This window comes from Ascidiella aspersa, chromosome 1 (assembly GCF_963924565.1).
Source record: "Ascidiella aspersa chromosome 1, kaAscAspe10.2, whole genome shotgun sequence".
NCBI classification, from domain to species: domain Eukaryota; kingdom Metazoa; phylum Chordata; class Ascidiacea; order Phlebobranchia; family Ascidiidae; genus Ascidiella; species Ascidiella aspersa.
The window spans coordinates 24,612,315-24,629,352 of NC_139447.1; the positions used below are offsets into that span (position 1 = coordinate 24,612,315).

The 17,038-nt window shown below is 35.6% G+C and overlaps 1 protein-coding gene across 1 annotated transcript; it reads right to left on the bottom strand.

Moving 5' to 3' along the window:
• Positions 1-3,686: 3,686 nt before the first annotated feature.
• Positions 3,687-11,046, bottom strand: LOC146168444 (cathepsin D-like). Its single transcript, XM_083390958.1, has 9 exons — positions 9,477-11,046; positions 9,260-9,398; positions 9,072-9,195; positions 8,894-9,012; positions 7,686-7,885; positions 7,438-7,534; positions 6,864-7,043; positions 6,564-6,662; positions 3,687-4,146 (listed from the first exon to the last, which is right to left on the bottom strand). Exons 1-9 carry the CDS (start codon positions 9,533-9,535, stop codon positions 3,982-3,984), a joined length of 1,182 nt encoding a protein of 393 aa, XP_083247084.1. The 5' UTR covers positions 9,536-11,046; the 3' UTR covers positions 3,687-3,981.
• Between the last annotated feature and the right edge of the window lie 5,992 nt (positions 11,047-17,038).

Here is a 17,038-nt window from a genome sequence, read left to right on the forward strand (position 1 = left end):
TTGACGCTTAACATATTTTTTCGCAAATCAAAAAATAACGTCCAATATAAGTTTAACAACAACCGACATTTGCTTAGGCTAGGGTGCTTATTAGTGGGGCGAAAGAGTGGCAATCAGCACTCGCATAAGATGCATCCGCATCGGTGATCGGGCGAGTGCAAAGTATCGACCATGTATATATTTTGTAGGAAGGTCTATGTCCGGTAATATCTTAACTGGTGCGATACCCGATGACAAGTCGTAGTATCGGTCCTTGTTCTATACTTAGAGTGATATTGGTACCGATCCGAGATAAAATTAATGCAGGAATTTTAGTCATATTTGTGTTCCAACAGAGCCCCTAAATATTTTTTTTCTTTATCCAAACTATATGAACTCAAACTCTATCGTACGAAGGTATAATTTTCTATATCGTCGTTTATAAATGCGAATTTATTTTATCTTATTAATAGAAAGTTTTGCAATTTGAACCAATATAGAGGCTCAGCCTACCTAACATCTCGGTCGTTTAAAATGGTTTTCAGATGCATATTCGCACAAAAGTTTCGTCCCTGAACATTTTTGTTTGTTTTTTGAGAAAAAAACCCAAGCTGTCTTCTCTTCCCAAATATTTATATGAGCATTTAACTCCGTGATTTCCAACTTGTGGGTCGCAAGGCTATTGGTTCTCTTTTTAAAGGGTCGCCGTTTTTAAATGTTAAACGAGAAAATTGACAAGACAAAAAATTAAACTACTGGTACAATATGTCTGCTATGTTGACGACTAAGAAAGTCCATTCTTCGTGAAGATCAAAAGAGCCACAGTAAAACAGCATTGTGTCCGGCTTCACAATGAAGCCTGAAGCCACCAAACACTTAGTTATAACCAATAGAAAGAAAGTATTATAACCAATAGCTTCGGTTCCAGCTCCGGAGAAACCAAACAAATAGCAAATGGCTCCGAAGCCCTTAAACACACGTCCAATTGTTCCGGTTTCATTTTCTTGCTCTATAGCGGTAAAGTTCCTCAGTACAGGCTAAATTGAGTTAGACCTGTTTGCCACATTAAAACTATTTAGTAGTTGTCATTTGAGCAAATTAAAATTCTTTAAATCTAGAGCAGACCACAACTTTATAGCTTCAGCTATACAAATTCACAAAATAGATCCGGTCCCAGAAAAAATAATAAAATTTGCTCCAGCGAAAATGCTTGGCTCCGGAGCTCCAACTCTGGCTCACTAGTCATGGTTGACATATGTAGCAACCATTTGGTATTTTTACGATTTCCGAAAATATCAAACGCCATATGTTATCATAGGCAAAAGCGTGGATTGTGACCTGTTTTAGTCGAAGTTATTCCTGTGTAGCCTTTTGTATTTCGTCAGCGATTGACAACATTACCGGCGTTGACCAACACCGGTATCCCATGAGAAATGTGTTTTTCAGATTTTACTGTTTTGAAGTCACTATAGACTTGAAGAAAGAAGATTGAGAAAAATATGACTTGACGAAATGTGCCTTTTTAAGATCTAAGCATGCTTAATTAAAAAGAGAACAGCTTTTCAAAGATTACGATCCCAAACCGAATCCACCTTGTACCGGTTTCGAACGATACGGATACTACCATTTGGCATGGAATATCATCTCCTATCCGACCCGATCGATATTATCATACATCTCTGTTGGCGCACATTTTACACATCATTGGGATAATAGAAGTGAAGCTTAATTTCAAGTCTTGTTAAAATGCTGCAAAACTAGGTTTTATTAGTGCCCGCGGTTTACATAATTCATCTTTTACCACGGAATAGCCTACTATATTTCACCACTCTCTATTTTTCTATTAACACCGATTACATCAAAAATTATAAAGGGGTCATTTTTATACGACTTTAATAGTTTTTACATAAGTACTAGGGTGTTTTGATCCTAAAAAATTCAATTTTTTAGACATTATTTTGAAACACATATATACCATAACACTCGATTAGACCTTACAAACACGTTGTTTTGCCATCTATATTCTATAACACTAATATAATATTTAATTTATCTATAAAACAATTCAACGTTGAACAGACCTAATCTTTATAATTTTCGACATAAAAATTGCGATGTTTTGCAAGCCACTTAATAAGAAGTGAAAAAAAATGTTTGTTCATTAGTCCATGTTGGTTAGTACTTCAGTATTGAGAAGTGCTTCTTGACCAATTATATAATCTATCTGTGTTTGCGGTGACGAAAAAGCCATAGTGTTGACCTAATGCGACCTAGATCTGATTACTTTGCTTGGTTCAAAAAATACTGAAATAACCATTTAATGGGTGTATCCAAGTCGAGAAAACTTTTCTAAGCGTCGCACGTAAAAAACAACCCAAAGGACATCGGGACGGACTGTTTACAAAACGTTTATAAGGAAACACACACAAAGACCTAAAAAGCAACAATACCTAAAGCTTAAAAATCTATAAAACCATAGTATTAAGACCAACGACATTATACAGCCAAATACGTAGTAATATCCAGTAGGCCTACAGCATAAGATAAAAATCACCTGGGAATAAAGACCTAAATCTGTCGAAATAAGGCCTAATTTCATCATAATTAGTCCTAAATTCATCGGAATAAGGCCTAAACTCATCGGAATAAGTCCCAAATTCATCGGAATAAGGCCTAAATTGATCGAAATAAGGCCTAAATTGATCGAAATAAGTCCCAAATTCACCGGAAGGAGGCCATAATGGCCAAAATAACGCCCGAATCTGAGGGTAGAGGGTATGGGACGATCGAGGGCCATCGGTCTATGGCATCGGCCGTTTTGGTGACTACGTTTGGACTCCCTAGTTTGGCCGGCGCCGCTGTTTTGGCACCGGATGTTTGGTCCTGTTTGAGGTTAGTGTTAAAATTATTAGGGGAGTAGACTAAGTGATGTACTTAGGGGTGGGGTTTGGGGTTAGTTTTAAAAGTGTTGTTTAGGCCTGATTCTGACCTTTTAGGTCCTATTTCGACGGATTTAGGACTTATTTCGATTTAGACGATACTAATGCCATTAGGTAGATCCTATTTTGGCCTAATTCCGAATTGTGTTTTATTCTGACGTTGTTGTTGTTGTTCTTATCTTGGTCTTATGGCTGGAGAGTCCGTTTATAAGCTGTTAATTTTAATGTTTGCAAAGATGCGAAGTCAAGTCTGCCAGTAATGTGTTACCATCGTTTGGCAACTAAGTTGTATGTTTCCTTTCTTTATACTAACGTTGAGTAAATTCGTAGCTTACTTTGTATGAGGCCAGGGAATTTTACATTTGTAACACAATGACATTCAAGTAAATTGCGAACTCTGTACCTCGCATAACGTTAGACGCTCAACCAAAAGCATTTGCGGACACTTAACAATGATTAGACGAAGTGTGTGTAATCTACCAGTAATTTGATCATCCGGATACGACTAACTTTATGGTTCTTTTTTTAAAGTTCAGTACTGTATATGATTTTATCCAGCAGAAACTAACGTAAATAAGAATTAAGAGCAACCTTTTGTGTTGCAGTGATAGGGATACACCGAATAAAAGGATAATTAATAAATTTGAATTGATACAGGAAGCGATATTCCATCGTTTGAATAGTCTTAGTAATACACAATTTAAATTTTAGTAAGTCCATTTTATTTATTTTAGGGGCTTCTGGCGGATTGTATAAAACAATACAATATAAACTTGACAATAACCTTTATTTAAGGGCGAGGCAATCAGTAAATACCACAATAATTATTTATATATTGGAAAGTGGACATTAAAGACTTGCAGCAAAATAAGTAATCCATTTAATTTAACTCCATTTGATGGTGGCGAAGTGTATATAACAAAAATGATTATGAATTGAGGAAAACAAGTTGGCGGGCATGAGAAAACAAATGACCGACACGACAAATTTACCACACATATGGTGAGAGTAACAAATCAGGAATTAGAGTACAGTAGAAAGAAGAATTGTACACCAGGTTAACCTAATTTTGAACCTGTGCAAATCCTACACGATTGTTACCAAAATCGAATGTAGTATAATATACTCCCATGAATATGTCGCCAAGAATCCAGAGTGGTCCGCGCGGTGGGGGTACATCTATTCCCATAAAACCAGATATGCAAACAGTCACCCCTTCCTGAGTCTCCTGCACAAAAATATCACGATAGTTGCAGCAAAACACACTGACAGTACATTTGAAATGACCAATTTCTACCTTATCGGCTTTCAAGTGAGAAATAGGTTTTTATCTTTCAAAAATTTGAAATGTTTATAGGCATTTCCACTAGGGACTCTTTTTCACGAACATACTAATGTAGAGGTCGGTAACCTATGACTCGCGGGCCATATATGGCTATTTTCATAATGTAATCTTGCTCGCAGATAAATCTAAGCTATCATGATAAACTGCACACGGCCATGAACACTTTCAAACTGTTTTTTTTTACAAGTATAATGGTAAAATTTTGCGGGCTTCGCGCGAATCCTGTTGGCCTTTTCGTGACTGTTAGACGATTTGATAAAAACCTTTTGCATACATAAGGCTAATGCCCTGTTCGTACCATATAGCGCTCCGTAATCAAAGTTTCGCAAACTTAGCCAGTGCATTTTTAGCACTTACTGTGCTGTCTTTTTAACGGGCTAAATTTAAATTAATATGTTTGCTAGGGATGCTCAAAGTAGAATATCGAATCCTTGGATTCGAATCCAATTCTGCCATTTATTTCGGGTAATTGGAACCGATATAATTTAATGTTTTACCGCCGATTGTTGTGCCTAATTGCACAAACGCGTGTGGTAAGTTGGCATGTTCGCCGGCGACCAATTTATAGTGCTTGCTTTAAATGTAACCTCGTAGTGCAGTGTCAGCGTTTTTTCGGGCGACCAATTACCGCGTCTCGCGATAACGTTCGTCTAATAATTAAGTGTCAATCAAGCGTTATTGGGCGAGCGGCTAACGTGTAATGTCTGGTGTGGAGTTAGCAATTTCCCTAAATGCGTTAAGTTGCAAAAGTAGCTTAGCGTTGCAAAACGTGCTGGCCGTCCACAAAATGCGCTATGGGGTTACTTAAGGTCAACTTTAGGCCAATATTCAGGGAAGTTATGCAGTTATGCACAACGTAATTGTCAAGAATTCGTTATGTCAATAATAACTTTGTATTCTTTGCAGTACATCATTTGACTGCATAACAGATCATGTTAGTCAAAAAAGAAGCAATAAGACTTAACAATGCTTTCAAAATCAGGACCGAATTGCTTAAGACTTCTGTGTGCAGTGTTGCATTTTCTCACTATTGGCAAAAATATAAGTTTTGGACACAACCTGGACAGTTGACATATTCCAGTTTACAGAACGGCTTCAGATGACAGTTGTTAAGAATGTTAAACATATGAGAGAGTTTTTGTTATTATAATGTACACATGTTAGAAAATTGTTTGGGCGATTTATTGCTGTGATTGTGGGCCCTGTAGGGTAGATTTAGATTAATCCCTTCCCCAAACAAAATCGAGGTTAAATAATTTAATAAAAATATACTAGGATTCGTTATTCTAGATTCGAAACCTATTATTCTAGAATACCTTGGGATTCTACTTTGAACATCCCTAATGTTTGCATTCCCCTATTGTCGTGTGACATTAAACAATAATAACGTCATAAACAAGTGACGGTTATGACTTCATAATATAGTGATTTGTAATGAAAAAACTAAATAGAAATCGCCAATAAACGTCTAGCAAAAGCGACCTTTAGACGCAAAGCAAACACGTGTGTCATCTACACTCAATCACTCATGTCGGGCGCCAACTGCGAAACCGCCAAGTGTGCAATCGTTAACTACAGGCGACAAACTAAACCAAGACTGTGAAATATGTGTGATGGATTTTGATAGAATCATGTTTTGACTAGCGCAGTTACCAAAGTTCCATGTACGAGTCTAATAGCGCTAAATTACAAGCACATCTTTAGCCCCCTGCAATACTGAACAAAAATCGTTTTCCCGGGTGTTATTTTGCCATGATTAGCGCAACATCTGCGCGGACTGTGTGCCAAGTCAGCCAAAATACTAGAAAAGAAGTTGTATCAATTGCGTACTAAACACGTGGTCTTAGAAAATGCTTATTTGAGAATAGTTTTGCGGGAACTATCATTACACCAAAATGATGACTTTAAAACGCGCACGACAGTCAAATTTAGACCACCTTTTAAGAGAATCTGCTTCAGGTAAAAAGTGCCATTTTTATACGAATATACGAAAAACGAGGAACATTAAATGCGCTTAACTCTCAAAAAAGGAAGGCTTGACTGCCAAAGAGAAAAAAATCTTTGCGTTTACGGTCGACCAAACAAAAGACGAAAAACTGCGTTTTGCGTTTGATTTTGGTTTCGCATTCGCGACGAGTAACCCAATTACATTAAAAACATTGCCGCTTTGGACAGCGAGTTAAACCCTGACAAAAACGAACAAAAAACATATTCTCACTTACGAAAAGAGGGGGGAGGCGGACAGCCACCCCCTCCAGGATACGCAATACTGGTTTTTGTTACGATATGATTGTAAATACCTTAATAACATACTGCTCCGCGGACAAGGTGTACTTCACTCCAGATAGAACAAATGTTACATTTGGCATTGTTGGAATATTTTCACATGTAACAAGGTACTGCACAAAAAATGAAAATATTAAAAAAAAATTCAATAGAACTATTTGCCAGAAAAAATAGTTGTAATTAAATTAAAACACTTTAAGGTTGTTAGACAGTAATTCAACGTATTGTGAAGATGAAAATGTTGTTGATTGTTTTGAGACAACCAGTTCACAATGACTTAAGATTTAGCATTTACAGGGAATTAAAAATATTACCTCTCCTGATATAATTGGCACTGCACCAATAGCTTTGTTTATCTTTTGAATTTCTGTTGTAGGTCCAGCAAGAAGAGAGGTCCCTGAATCCACAATTGCTTTGCAACCACCTTGACACAATGAAGTTGTCGTCATAGAGTCAGCCACAAGCAGGCTGTCCATACGTATTTGCCAATAACCCTGCACAACAGCAAACCGTAATACCAAAGTTCACCATCTAGTGCATAAACTGAGGCAAATATATAAAAAAAGAACAACAAAAAATCAAAATGCATAAGTGTGATGACTTCTTATATATACAGTATTATCCTTATAACATTTGGTTTGGATGTATTTTAAAAATAAAGGTACAATCTAAAGTAGGTTGTCTGTAAAAATAACTAAAAAAGTGAAAAATTTACTGCCAATTGGTTATAATAATATTAAATAAAAATTAAAACATGACCATAAATCTTTATGATGACAATAAAGTTTGATTCTGTGAGCCAATTTATCTACAGACATAGCTATAGCTTGCCTTTAGTGTTTGAGCGTAAATTTAAAGGGTTGGAGGATAATTGTACAGTTTTGTTACCTTTACAGTCACATTATGATAAGTAAATTCACCAGAAAACCGTTTTTCATCAACACCACCAAGGTACAGCTCCCCACCAGTTTGTTCAGCAGGATTTCTGTTTAACAAATTATATAGATATGTGTATTTTTAATTTGTTTTAATGTTAAAACTTTGGATTAGTGCAAATGACAGTTTTTATTGAACAAACTTTAAGACAAATGGCAACAAATCTACAATAAATATATTAAAAAGATTTATAGATCTACCTATTAAGATAAAATGAAAACTGATTCTTAGACAGCTTTCCCTGTTGAAACATTGTATTAAAAACTGGTGTGATGCCATTGACTGAAATTTCAGGATACCCCATTCCCAAGATTCCATCAAACTTTGCAGCCACAAAAGTTAATCCTGGTTCCTTCACTGCTTCAGCAAATGTTTGATGTAAAGCAGTTACACTTCCAATCTGTATCAAATGATTATTTTTGAACAGGTGCAATGAATTTAAATTCTTTCAAGCATAGATAAAAATTACAAAATATTAATGTACCTTTCCAAAAACTAAACAGTTATACACTTTTTTGCCTTTTATATTTATGAGGCATTCTGAAATTCTGAAAAAATAGCCTGCTACACATTTTTGTCAACTATTTAGTGGTGCTTTAATTACTTGACTTAAATACAATCAAGTCATTGTATTTAAATGACTTAACTTGAACAGAGTCTCGATGTAAAGCAACTTGGCTTTAAATTGGGGTATTTTCTTCATTGTTTTACATAAAACAGTTTGCTTGCTATGTGTTTTGTTTGGTGGTTGCCAAGTAAAATACCACTGGACATTAAACAATTTCTTATTTGTTTTAGCTTAAAACAGTGAAATTGGAAACATTAAATGATTAAAACATGAAAAAAAAAGGTTTAGACCAGGGGTCAGGAACCTTTTTAGCTAAGGGAGCTATAAAAGCCAAATATTTTTGTATTTCCATGTAACACATCTAGTTATGTGTTGGAAAAAAATAGGAATTTGAACAGGGCCCTTTATTTTGTACTCATTTCAAAGACTGCAGATACTAAGCACAAAAAAAATCAATTAGCTAAGTTTGCACAACTTTCATTACGGAGCCCCATCGGAAGAGCACGCAGGGCCATTTGGATATAAAGATGCATGAAGTTTTATTGAAACCATGCTAAGAAACGATAGCTCAGATTAATCTGAAAGCAAGATTCTTTCATTAAACAAGCCATTATGACATCTCAAAAAGAGCCATAGGTTCCCGACCCCTGGTTTAGATATTCGAAGTGTAGCAATGACTGAACTTAACTTCTGTCACTTGTTTACAAGACTGCATTTAGTGGAAATCTATTTTAGGCATACTAAATAAAATATCAGCTTTATGGAAGGCCTTTAGAGTTTAGTAGACGGAAAAATGTTATAGAAGATGGAAAGACAAAAACATGTTTTAAGAAATATTACCATAACTGTATCTTGGCTGCAAAATCCACTCAAACTCCCACTACCATATTGTATAGCAAACTCAGTCCCATTCTTTACATATGTTGAAGATTTTGTATTGTCATATTTGTTGTGTAGAACTACAAAAAAAATACTGATTAGTCTGGTGCAAAGAAGTTTAAATATAAATTGTTCTTACGGCAAGCAATATCTGTAAGACTGCATTGATGAGAAGGAACCCAAAGATTGGAAGAACCAGTATCAAATACAACATTAAACTTTTGAGGAGGTGTTCCGATTGTGATAGGACCATAGTACTGAGCCTGTAAACAGAGTGTTAGCAACATAGATAACATATTCCTGGAGAGTTTATAATTTACTACTTACATCCATATAGTTTGTTAAAGGTTCTGGTACTGCAGAAAGACTTTGGAATCGGACATACTTAGTGTTCTTTAGTTTTGAGAGATCAGTCTTTTTCTCTCTCATATCTTGTCGAACAGTTTTTTGTCTTTGTAGTTTTACACTAAAATCATTTACAAAATCTTGGTTTAAAGACAATTTTAACTGACAAAATTATAAACTATTAATTTACAATACTTACACCATGTCAGCATTGCAAAGACACACAGCTACAAGAATAAGAACAGCTGCTTTGATCATCTTTGACAAAACAAATTCTAAATATGCCTATTCAAATTGTTTTTAATAAATACATAAAACTGAAAATAATTTTATTGATTAAGTATGTAAGTTATATCATGCACAAATTTGTAAGAATAAATAATGTTTGTCCACCATACAATAAACTTTTAATACTGTGAAGAAGGCCACGTGCATTGTGCAATACCATATAAAGGGCCGGAGGATATAGATCAGTCCTCCGCAATTGTTATGTCATGAGACCATGTCAGGTGTGCCATAATGTAAAAGACCTTACTTCTTTTCCTAAAATTTAGTACCAACTACCAGAAGAAAGCCAAATAATATCGGTAAGATATCGGCTGATATTATCGGTAAACCGGTATATTGGTCTATCTCTAGTTTTGAAGCTTTGTGGAGAAGTGGAAGCCCAAAATATTATCCATATGCTCAAAACTCCAGGACTTTAAAAGGATTGTTTTAGGACAGGGATTCTTAAACTTTTTGGGCCGCATTCACCACAATCTATCATGTAGCCAGCACCTACCCCTCTACAAATTATATGTTTAATTGCAACAAAGCCTAGGAGCTAACAGTCTGCATTATACAGGCAGTGTTTTCACATCAATATAAACAGTGCTTCGTGCATAACGGAACTTAAAATGTTAAACTTTAGATTTAAAATTTTTTGATATGTTATTTTTTTTTTAGCAAAACATTAGTTTGGTAAAGTTGTTTGTTATTCCTCAATTGCCAATTGTATTAAGATGAGTTGCAGACAAATATAATTATGCAAATCAAAATATATATAGAAGTTTGAATATGTGAAGTTTAACATCGCCCATGTTTTGGGTTACATAAAACATCAAGGGATAATGCCACAATGTTGAGTCATAACGTGAAGTAATTTGACAATTAATCTTAAAAATACTGTTGTTTCCCAATTAACTCATGCTCAAAGATGCAACAACCGTAGGTCGTTGAAAAACATTATTGTTATATTACAGCGTTGAAACAATTTTTAAAGAAACTAAGGCGCTGTTCTAGAATCCCACCACATTTTTTGCATTAACGAAACGAGTTGTTAAAAGTGAAATTGCAAGGAAGAAATAAATACGGAAGGTATAAAATGCTATAATAGTACTTAAACCGTCAAACCCAAACACTAACATGCACTGTCAACCACATAATGTCAGCAATATAAGCCCTCAGACTAAAATGTGTTAGGATTCTAGACCAGCGCCGTACTTCCTTCTGCACATTATTTTGGGTAAGGGTGATTGTAGACCACCGCCCAGATGTTATGTAGACCGTTCTATCCCCTTTGTTACCCGACAGGCATCATCTTCTTTTCTTTTACATTCTTCTTGTATGGCTGTTTCCTAAATAGTTAGCGTTCTTATTTAATATTGTTGCAAAATCTATTTTAGTCTTGACTACTGAAGAGTACCGTTTTCAATATTCTAATATTCTTGATCGACAATCCGTACCAAATTGGCCTGTTCGGCATTCCCTATAAACCTTGACACTGTACTGAATTAATTAGGAGCGCACCGCCGAATTCCCTTCAAGAGTTATCAAATAGTTTGTGATAATTGGCTTGCTTGTAATTAGGCTTGCAGACAAACGACACTTAATCAAGCGTGACGTCAGGCAAACGGAATATCTCCGTACGTTTATGCAAGTTTATTCAAATAGATAATCTCTGTGGTTTATGCAGTCATTGAATCAAATTTTTTATTATAATGTTGTAATCTCAAAATCAATTTTCGATAGTGCAAGTCAAAATATGCAAGCTATCCTAGAACAGCTGCTTTTGAATACTGCACAAAGGAAAATACGCTTGATAGACTTCGAGGAAGTAAGGGTCTTGTTAAGTGCTCACATGATATAATGACGTCACAAAGTCACGAGATCTTAGCTTGCAGTAAAGTTTTCAATTTACGGAAGCCCCGTTGCGGAAAGGGTGCGAGCCACAATAAAAGAATATTTATTGCGTATAAACAAACGAGACGGTACTAACAGGTATTTACGACACATACATTCGTGACAACACGCTTCAATACGAATAATAAAAAACAGGAAATTCTGGATAATTGACGAAACGCTTCCAGCAGGTTATGTTGACAGTTTGATAATAACACACAGGCTGGCGTACGTTGACGTCACACCGGCCAGACCAACAGGACTCAAAACCAAAACGTGCACATTGTGCGCACAATGTGCACTTGCGATATGTGCACGGTTCGGTGCACATTCCAAGGTGCACATTGTGCGCACATTGTGCACTTGTGATATGTACGCAAAACGAAATGTGCACATTGTGCGCACAATGTGCACTTGCGATATGTGACGATTAAGTGCACATTGTGCACTATCGCTCAATGTGCAACTTACAATGTATCAGTGAACGTTATACAGAAAAATAAATAACTTCATATTAAACGATTTTTCCGATGATGTTTTTGTATGGAAAAGATCAAGTAATACATCTTTCGTGCCATTCTTTTTATTATGATATATTTTTTATTTGAGTTCCACTTTTATGGATTTCCGATTATATGGAGTGGATTTATTATGCATGTTATTTTTCGATCGATTCTTTTTATAATTCTTTTTTTTTAATTGAGTCTCAATTGTATGGATTTTCGTTTATATGGGTTAAATTTACCAAACAAATAAGTTAACAACTGGAGGTAGCTAAACCTGCAAATTTAGCCTTAAAACCCGTAAAAGTATTTTTAAACGTTCATAATTTTTAACTACTCTGCTTATGTGGGCATGGTTATGACGTCATTGGGTATCGGATTGTGATACTTTTTGTTCACGATATTGGTTATCGGAAAAAATGTCACGTTTTGGGCACCCCAAACCAATTGCATGTTAATAGGACATTTTAAACGTAAGGCAACACTTCTTGTATTTAAAGATCTATGTTTGACCATTTTTAATCTAATTCAACTGCACTATTGCATTTTAATTTTGTTAACTTAGAAAAAAATTGGTTAGAATTAGTTGAACATTGAATAGCGATACGTCTGCTTAGATTGTTTGTGTTTGTTTTTAAATGATCAATGAATCCTAAAAATAGCTTTCGTAATTAGTGGCTCTATCGACCTCGTAATTAGTGGCTCTATCGAATTTAAAAAACTTCAACACAAAAGTTTATTTTATAAAACCAGAAAATTGAAGGCGTCACGGCACACATATAGAACAAAAGCAATTAGGGAACAAAACAATACTCACTTCAGGGCGAAATACCAATCGTAAGATATAAAGTTGGAAATGGTTGAATAGAAAAATTTTAAACGGAAAACTGCAGCAGCAATATTTGCGAAATACTTTAAGCAAGATTATAAACGAAATACTATCGATAGGTATAGGTAATATAAAAATGCGACAGAAACAAATTAAATATAACCTCAAATGACAAAGGAAAATGAATATATAGTAAAGTAAATAAAAAATGAATAAAAAAGGAAAGGCTATCGAAATAAAAAAATTAAAAATCCATACACTAAAGAAAAGTTAAAGACGACCGTAAAAAAATGCTACAGAAACATAAAAAATTTATAATGTTAGATTACAGAGAAAAATATAATTACTGAAAATAAAAAGTAAAGGCATAGGCCTACATTTATGCAACATCCAAAAAGGTAAAGAATGCTGAACTGTTACCGAATCACCGTTTTTTGTAAAATTTTAAGGACCAGAACCGGAACTGAACGGAATAATTTGAAAGAACATAAACCTTAACCGAACCCCAACTTGTAAACAAAAGCGGTTCACTCCAGCATGACGTCACAACTTGTATTTTACAGAGTAAAGTTAACGCCATGTTCGTAATTTTATGACAAAAATATGAATATTGATTAAATAAAACGTTGATTTTTCATTTTTTCCATATATTATCAATCAGTTGCTGTTTTTTTAATACGTCACGTAACTTAGCTTAAATGACTTCACAATTCAAAAATTATTCTTGCCTCTAACCAACGAAATTGCAAACCGTGCTCAAAATGCGTCCGATTCTCTCGGTATCAACCCGACGAATGACAATGCAACACAACGCCATCCAAAACGCAACCGCACACAAAGTTGTCAGCAGCGCTAGAAAAACTGAGACTTCGAAATTCACACAAAGTCCTGTCCCTGAGGGAAAACCAAGTCGGTGGGTAGCTGACCCGAACGGCGATTCCCGCGGACAAACGCATTGGTCCGGAACAAAGGGTCTACAATAATTAAATTTGTGACAATCTGTCTATCTTCTGGTAAGTAAGAAAAGTACAAATCCTACATCTGCCTGTCTGTCTGTTTTTAAGTTCGATAATAATAATCGGCTGCCGGACAAATAGCGCCTTACCATCACACGCGGTGGATAAAGTGATCACGGAAAACAGAGTGTGCAACTTTTTAGCCACCTTTGCCGCACCGGCACATTAATAGCACATCAAATTCAAGTGAGGTGCACATTAGATGCAGATTTAGTGTACATTTGGCGCAAATATCGCAAGTGCACAATGTGCACCTTCGAATGCGGTGCACATATAACAAGTGCACATTGTGCGCACAATGTGCACATTTTGGTTCGTGCACATATGACAAGTGCACATTGTGCGCACAATGTGCACCTTCGAATGCGGTGCACATATAGCAATTGCACATTGTGCGCACAATGTGCACATTTTGGTTTTGAGCCCGTCTCGGCCAGACGGTCCGAACAGGATTGGGACCGATTTTTCAAAGCTGCTATAACACGTTAAAATTCATTTTTCAAAAACCGTCTGACTTCATAAAAAGATCTGTACAGGCCTATTACTTCTTCAATAATCGCTCATAAAATAGATCCGTTTGTGAATTTTTGACCTTATTTGCATACACAGCTTTCAATTTTTCATCTATAAAGTGGTTTTACAAAATGTTTATGTTTATAACATTGAGATCCGATCTGCTGGGTCAATTAATTCGGCCCGCGAACGCAACATATCTCCTTAATGAATATGATGTACATTTATAATGTTGTCGAAAGCAATTTAAAACTAAATTTTAATGAAATTCTAACAGTACGACAATTTAATTAGACTCACTACAGTTGTTATTTGCACCTTTTTTTATATTTCCTTCTTATAAAGGTAATCATTTTAGTAACGTTCGATATGCATTTTTATACCTAGCCAGCGGTAGTCAGGCCTTATGTTATCTGGTTAGTTGTAAAAAAGTTTAGTGACCCCTGTTGTAGAGCGTAAACTTCGCTGGTTTACACTAAGATCGATCCGACTTTATTTGATAGATAGTGTGTTTCAATAGCTTAATCACCGTAATATATAGTAGCCTGAACGTATAGGCTATCTGTATTTATTGAATAACCACAAACGGCATTTAACTTACAGAAAATGGCGTAATTAGGTCCAATAAGGTAATCTCCAATAAGGATAACCTAGTATGTCTGTGTGTCGGTTTATAGGCTTTTGTCAACTCTTTTACATAACTTTTTGCCATAGAGTATTTTAGCAGAGGCCTGTTAACGCGCGATAACGTATCCGACTACCCGTGTTACACTACAATGTTATTGTTTATGGTGGCAAGTTGGGTTGTTAAACGTAGATCGAGCACAATTGCAACATAATAGGAACAAGCAACATATCTCTACAGCAGGGGTTCTTTTTTGTATGTTTTACCCCTTCAACAAAGATGAATATCAGATTTACCCCCCAATACATAAGTGCTCATCTAATAAGAAATTGAAAGCAACCAATTACATCAGGTATGATCAATGCGACGACTGCCCTTGCTTTAGGCAACGAGTTGTTGTCAAAACATTCCAGTTTTGTCTATTTTTTATTTCAGACTGGACAGTTTGGGAAAAAAAACGCCAGTTTTTGCTCATCTTAATTGGATGAGCATTTGCTAGGTGTTGTTTTAAAGAGCAGGTTTCGTGGTACTGTTTGAAAATGTTTCCACGCACAAGGCACAAAAGGAACTTGAAGACCATTCTCCATAAGATATGTAAATCCTAAATTCAAATAACTTTTCTGGTACTTTCTCTTCTTTTGGGACATGTCATTTTTAAGATGAAGTTTTTTTTTTACTTTTACAAAATATATTAATTAGTCAATGAGTTGTTTAACCACTTAAACGCCTTAATTAATCTTTAGGCTAAAAATATCAGCAATAAACTAAATTGGCCAGTTAAGCCGTAGGTCTACCCAGTGACAAAATTAGGCAATCACATGCATAATAACCACTACCCAGCACTGAACTTTCAAAAGGTGTACTAAACCTTATACGTTTCAATACTAATATAAAGCACTTTTTTGGGCCTAAACTGCACAAAAATTAAACTTAGTTCACACTGTCAGGGGTTGCGAAAACACTGGAATCAAAGAATAATAATTTACCAAAGAAAAACAAGTACGTTCGAATGGTTTGGTTATGATTACATTTTTCGGGCTACACACCATTAAATAAACCAGTTTACTACCGCTCATCAAGTCCCCGGGGTGACAGGAAAGACTAATTTTTGATATGTGTTAGAGCGGTTTGAAAGTCGCAGTACGTCCTATATGAAACTTTTAAAATGGCTGTTTTCCGAAATTATAAGTTATATTTGCGTTTTGTATTCCGCCTTTTTAATATGAACATAACACAAAAAGTACGACCCTATTCAAATGACAATTTTTGCAACTTTGAAGTAAATGAACGATAAAATATATCGCGGACTGCGGTTCTGGAAAGTATTGTTTTTACAGGATTTTACTGTGACCACAGGTAAACGCCCTGACCTTTTTTCAGCAAAACTGGTCTAGTTTTAGCAATATTGCTCTAGTTAAAAAACGTTCCACGCTTATAAAATGCAGTCTTCTAAATTAAAAGTTTTGTCAAATACGAAATTTTTTCGCGCTTCACGCGCACCATTTTGCCAGTATCATTATCACTCGATTTAATTTGAGCACAATTTTGACGAGAGCAGCAAGTTTATGGAGCTTATATGTCTTTCGACGTTACTTTTTGACGATGCTTTGTGGCGTCATTTTTAAACACTTCATGCCCTGACCAAACGAAAATCATTAATCCGCCCCTGGCACGCATGTAGAACTTAATGTGGCCCGCAAAAAATATGCAAGAAATATTGTGACCCGCGATGCTGTCAACCTTTGGACCACCCTGACTTGAATCATCAAATTATATAGCCTACCGTGACATCATGCTGGAGTTAAACAGTTTTTTGACTGGCGCGGGTTCGGTCACTTGAAGTTGAGTGACTCTCAAATATTCAGTTCAGTTTCGATTTGGGCTTTTTGTTCTTATTTATCATATTTTGAAGGACAATTAAAGTTCCTCAATGTCCTTCGCCATCGGAGAAACGGTGATGCGAACTTTCGACTTTTCCTTCGAATCATCTTCCAACTATATGCCTCTATACATCTTCCTCCTAACCCCAACTATTCCTACAACTCTTTTAAAAACTTCAACTTCCAATCTTTCTTCAACTCTAACTCTCACTCTGTCTCTTTCTTCAAACTC

Excerpts from the sequence above, each read along its gene's own strand:
- LOC146168444 (XM_083390958.1), bottom strand. The coding sequence starts at position 9,535 with ATGATCAAAGCAGCTGTTCTTATTCTTGTAGCTGTGTGTCTTTGCAAT. Across the intron at positions 7,535-7,685 it reads TTTTCATTTTATCTTAATAG|AAATCCTGCTGAACAAACTG; the intron begins GTAGATCTATAA and ends TTTGTTAAACAG. Across the intron at positions 6,663-6,863 it reads TGCCAATTATATCAGGAGAG|TACCTTGTTACATGTGAAAA; the intron begins GTAATATTTTTA and ends TTTTTTGTGCAG.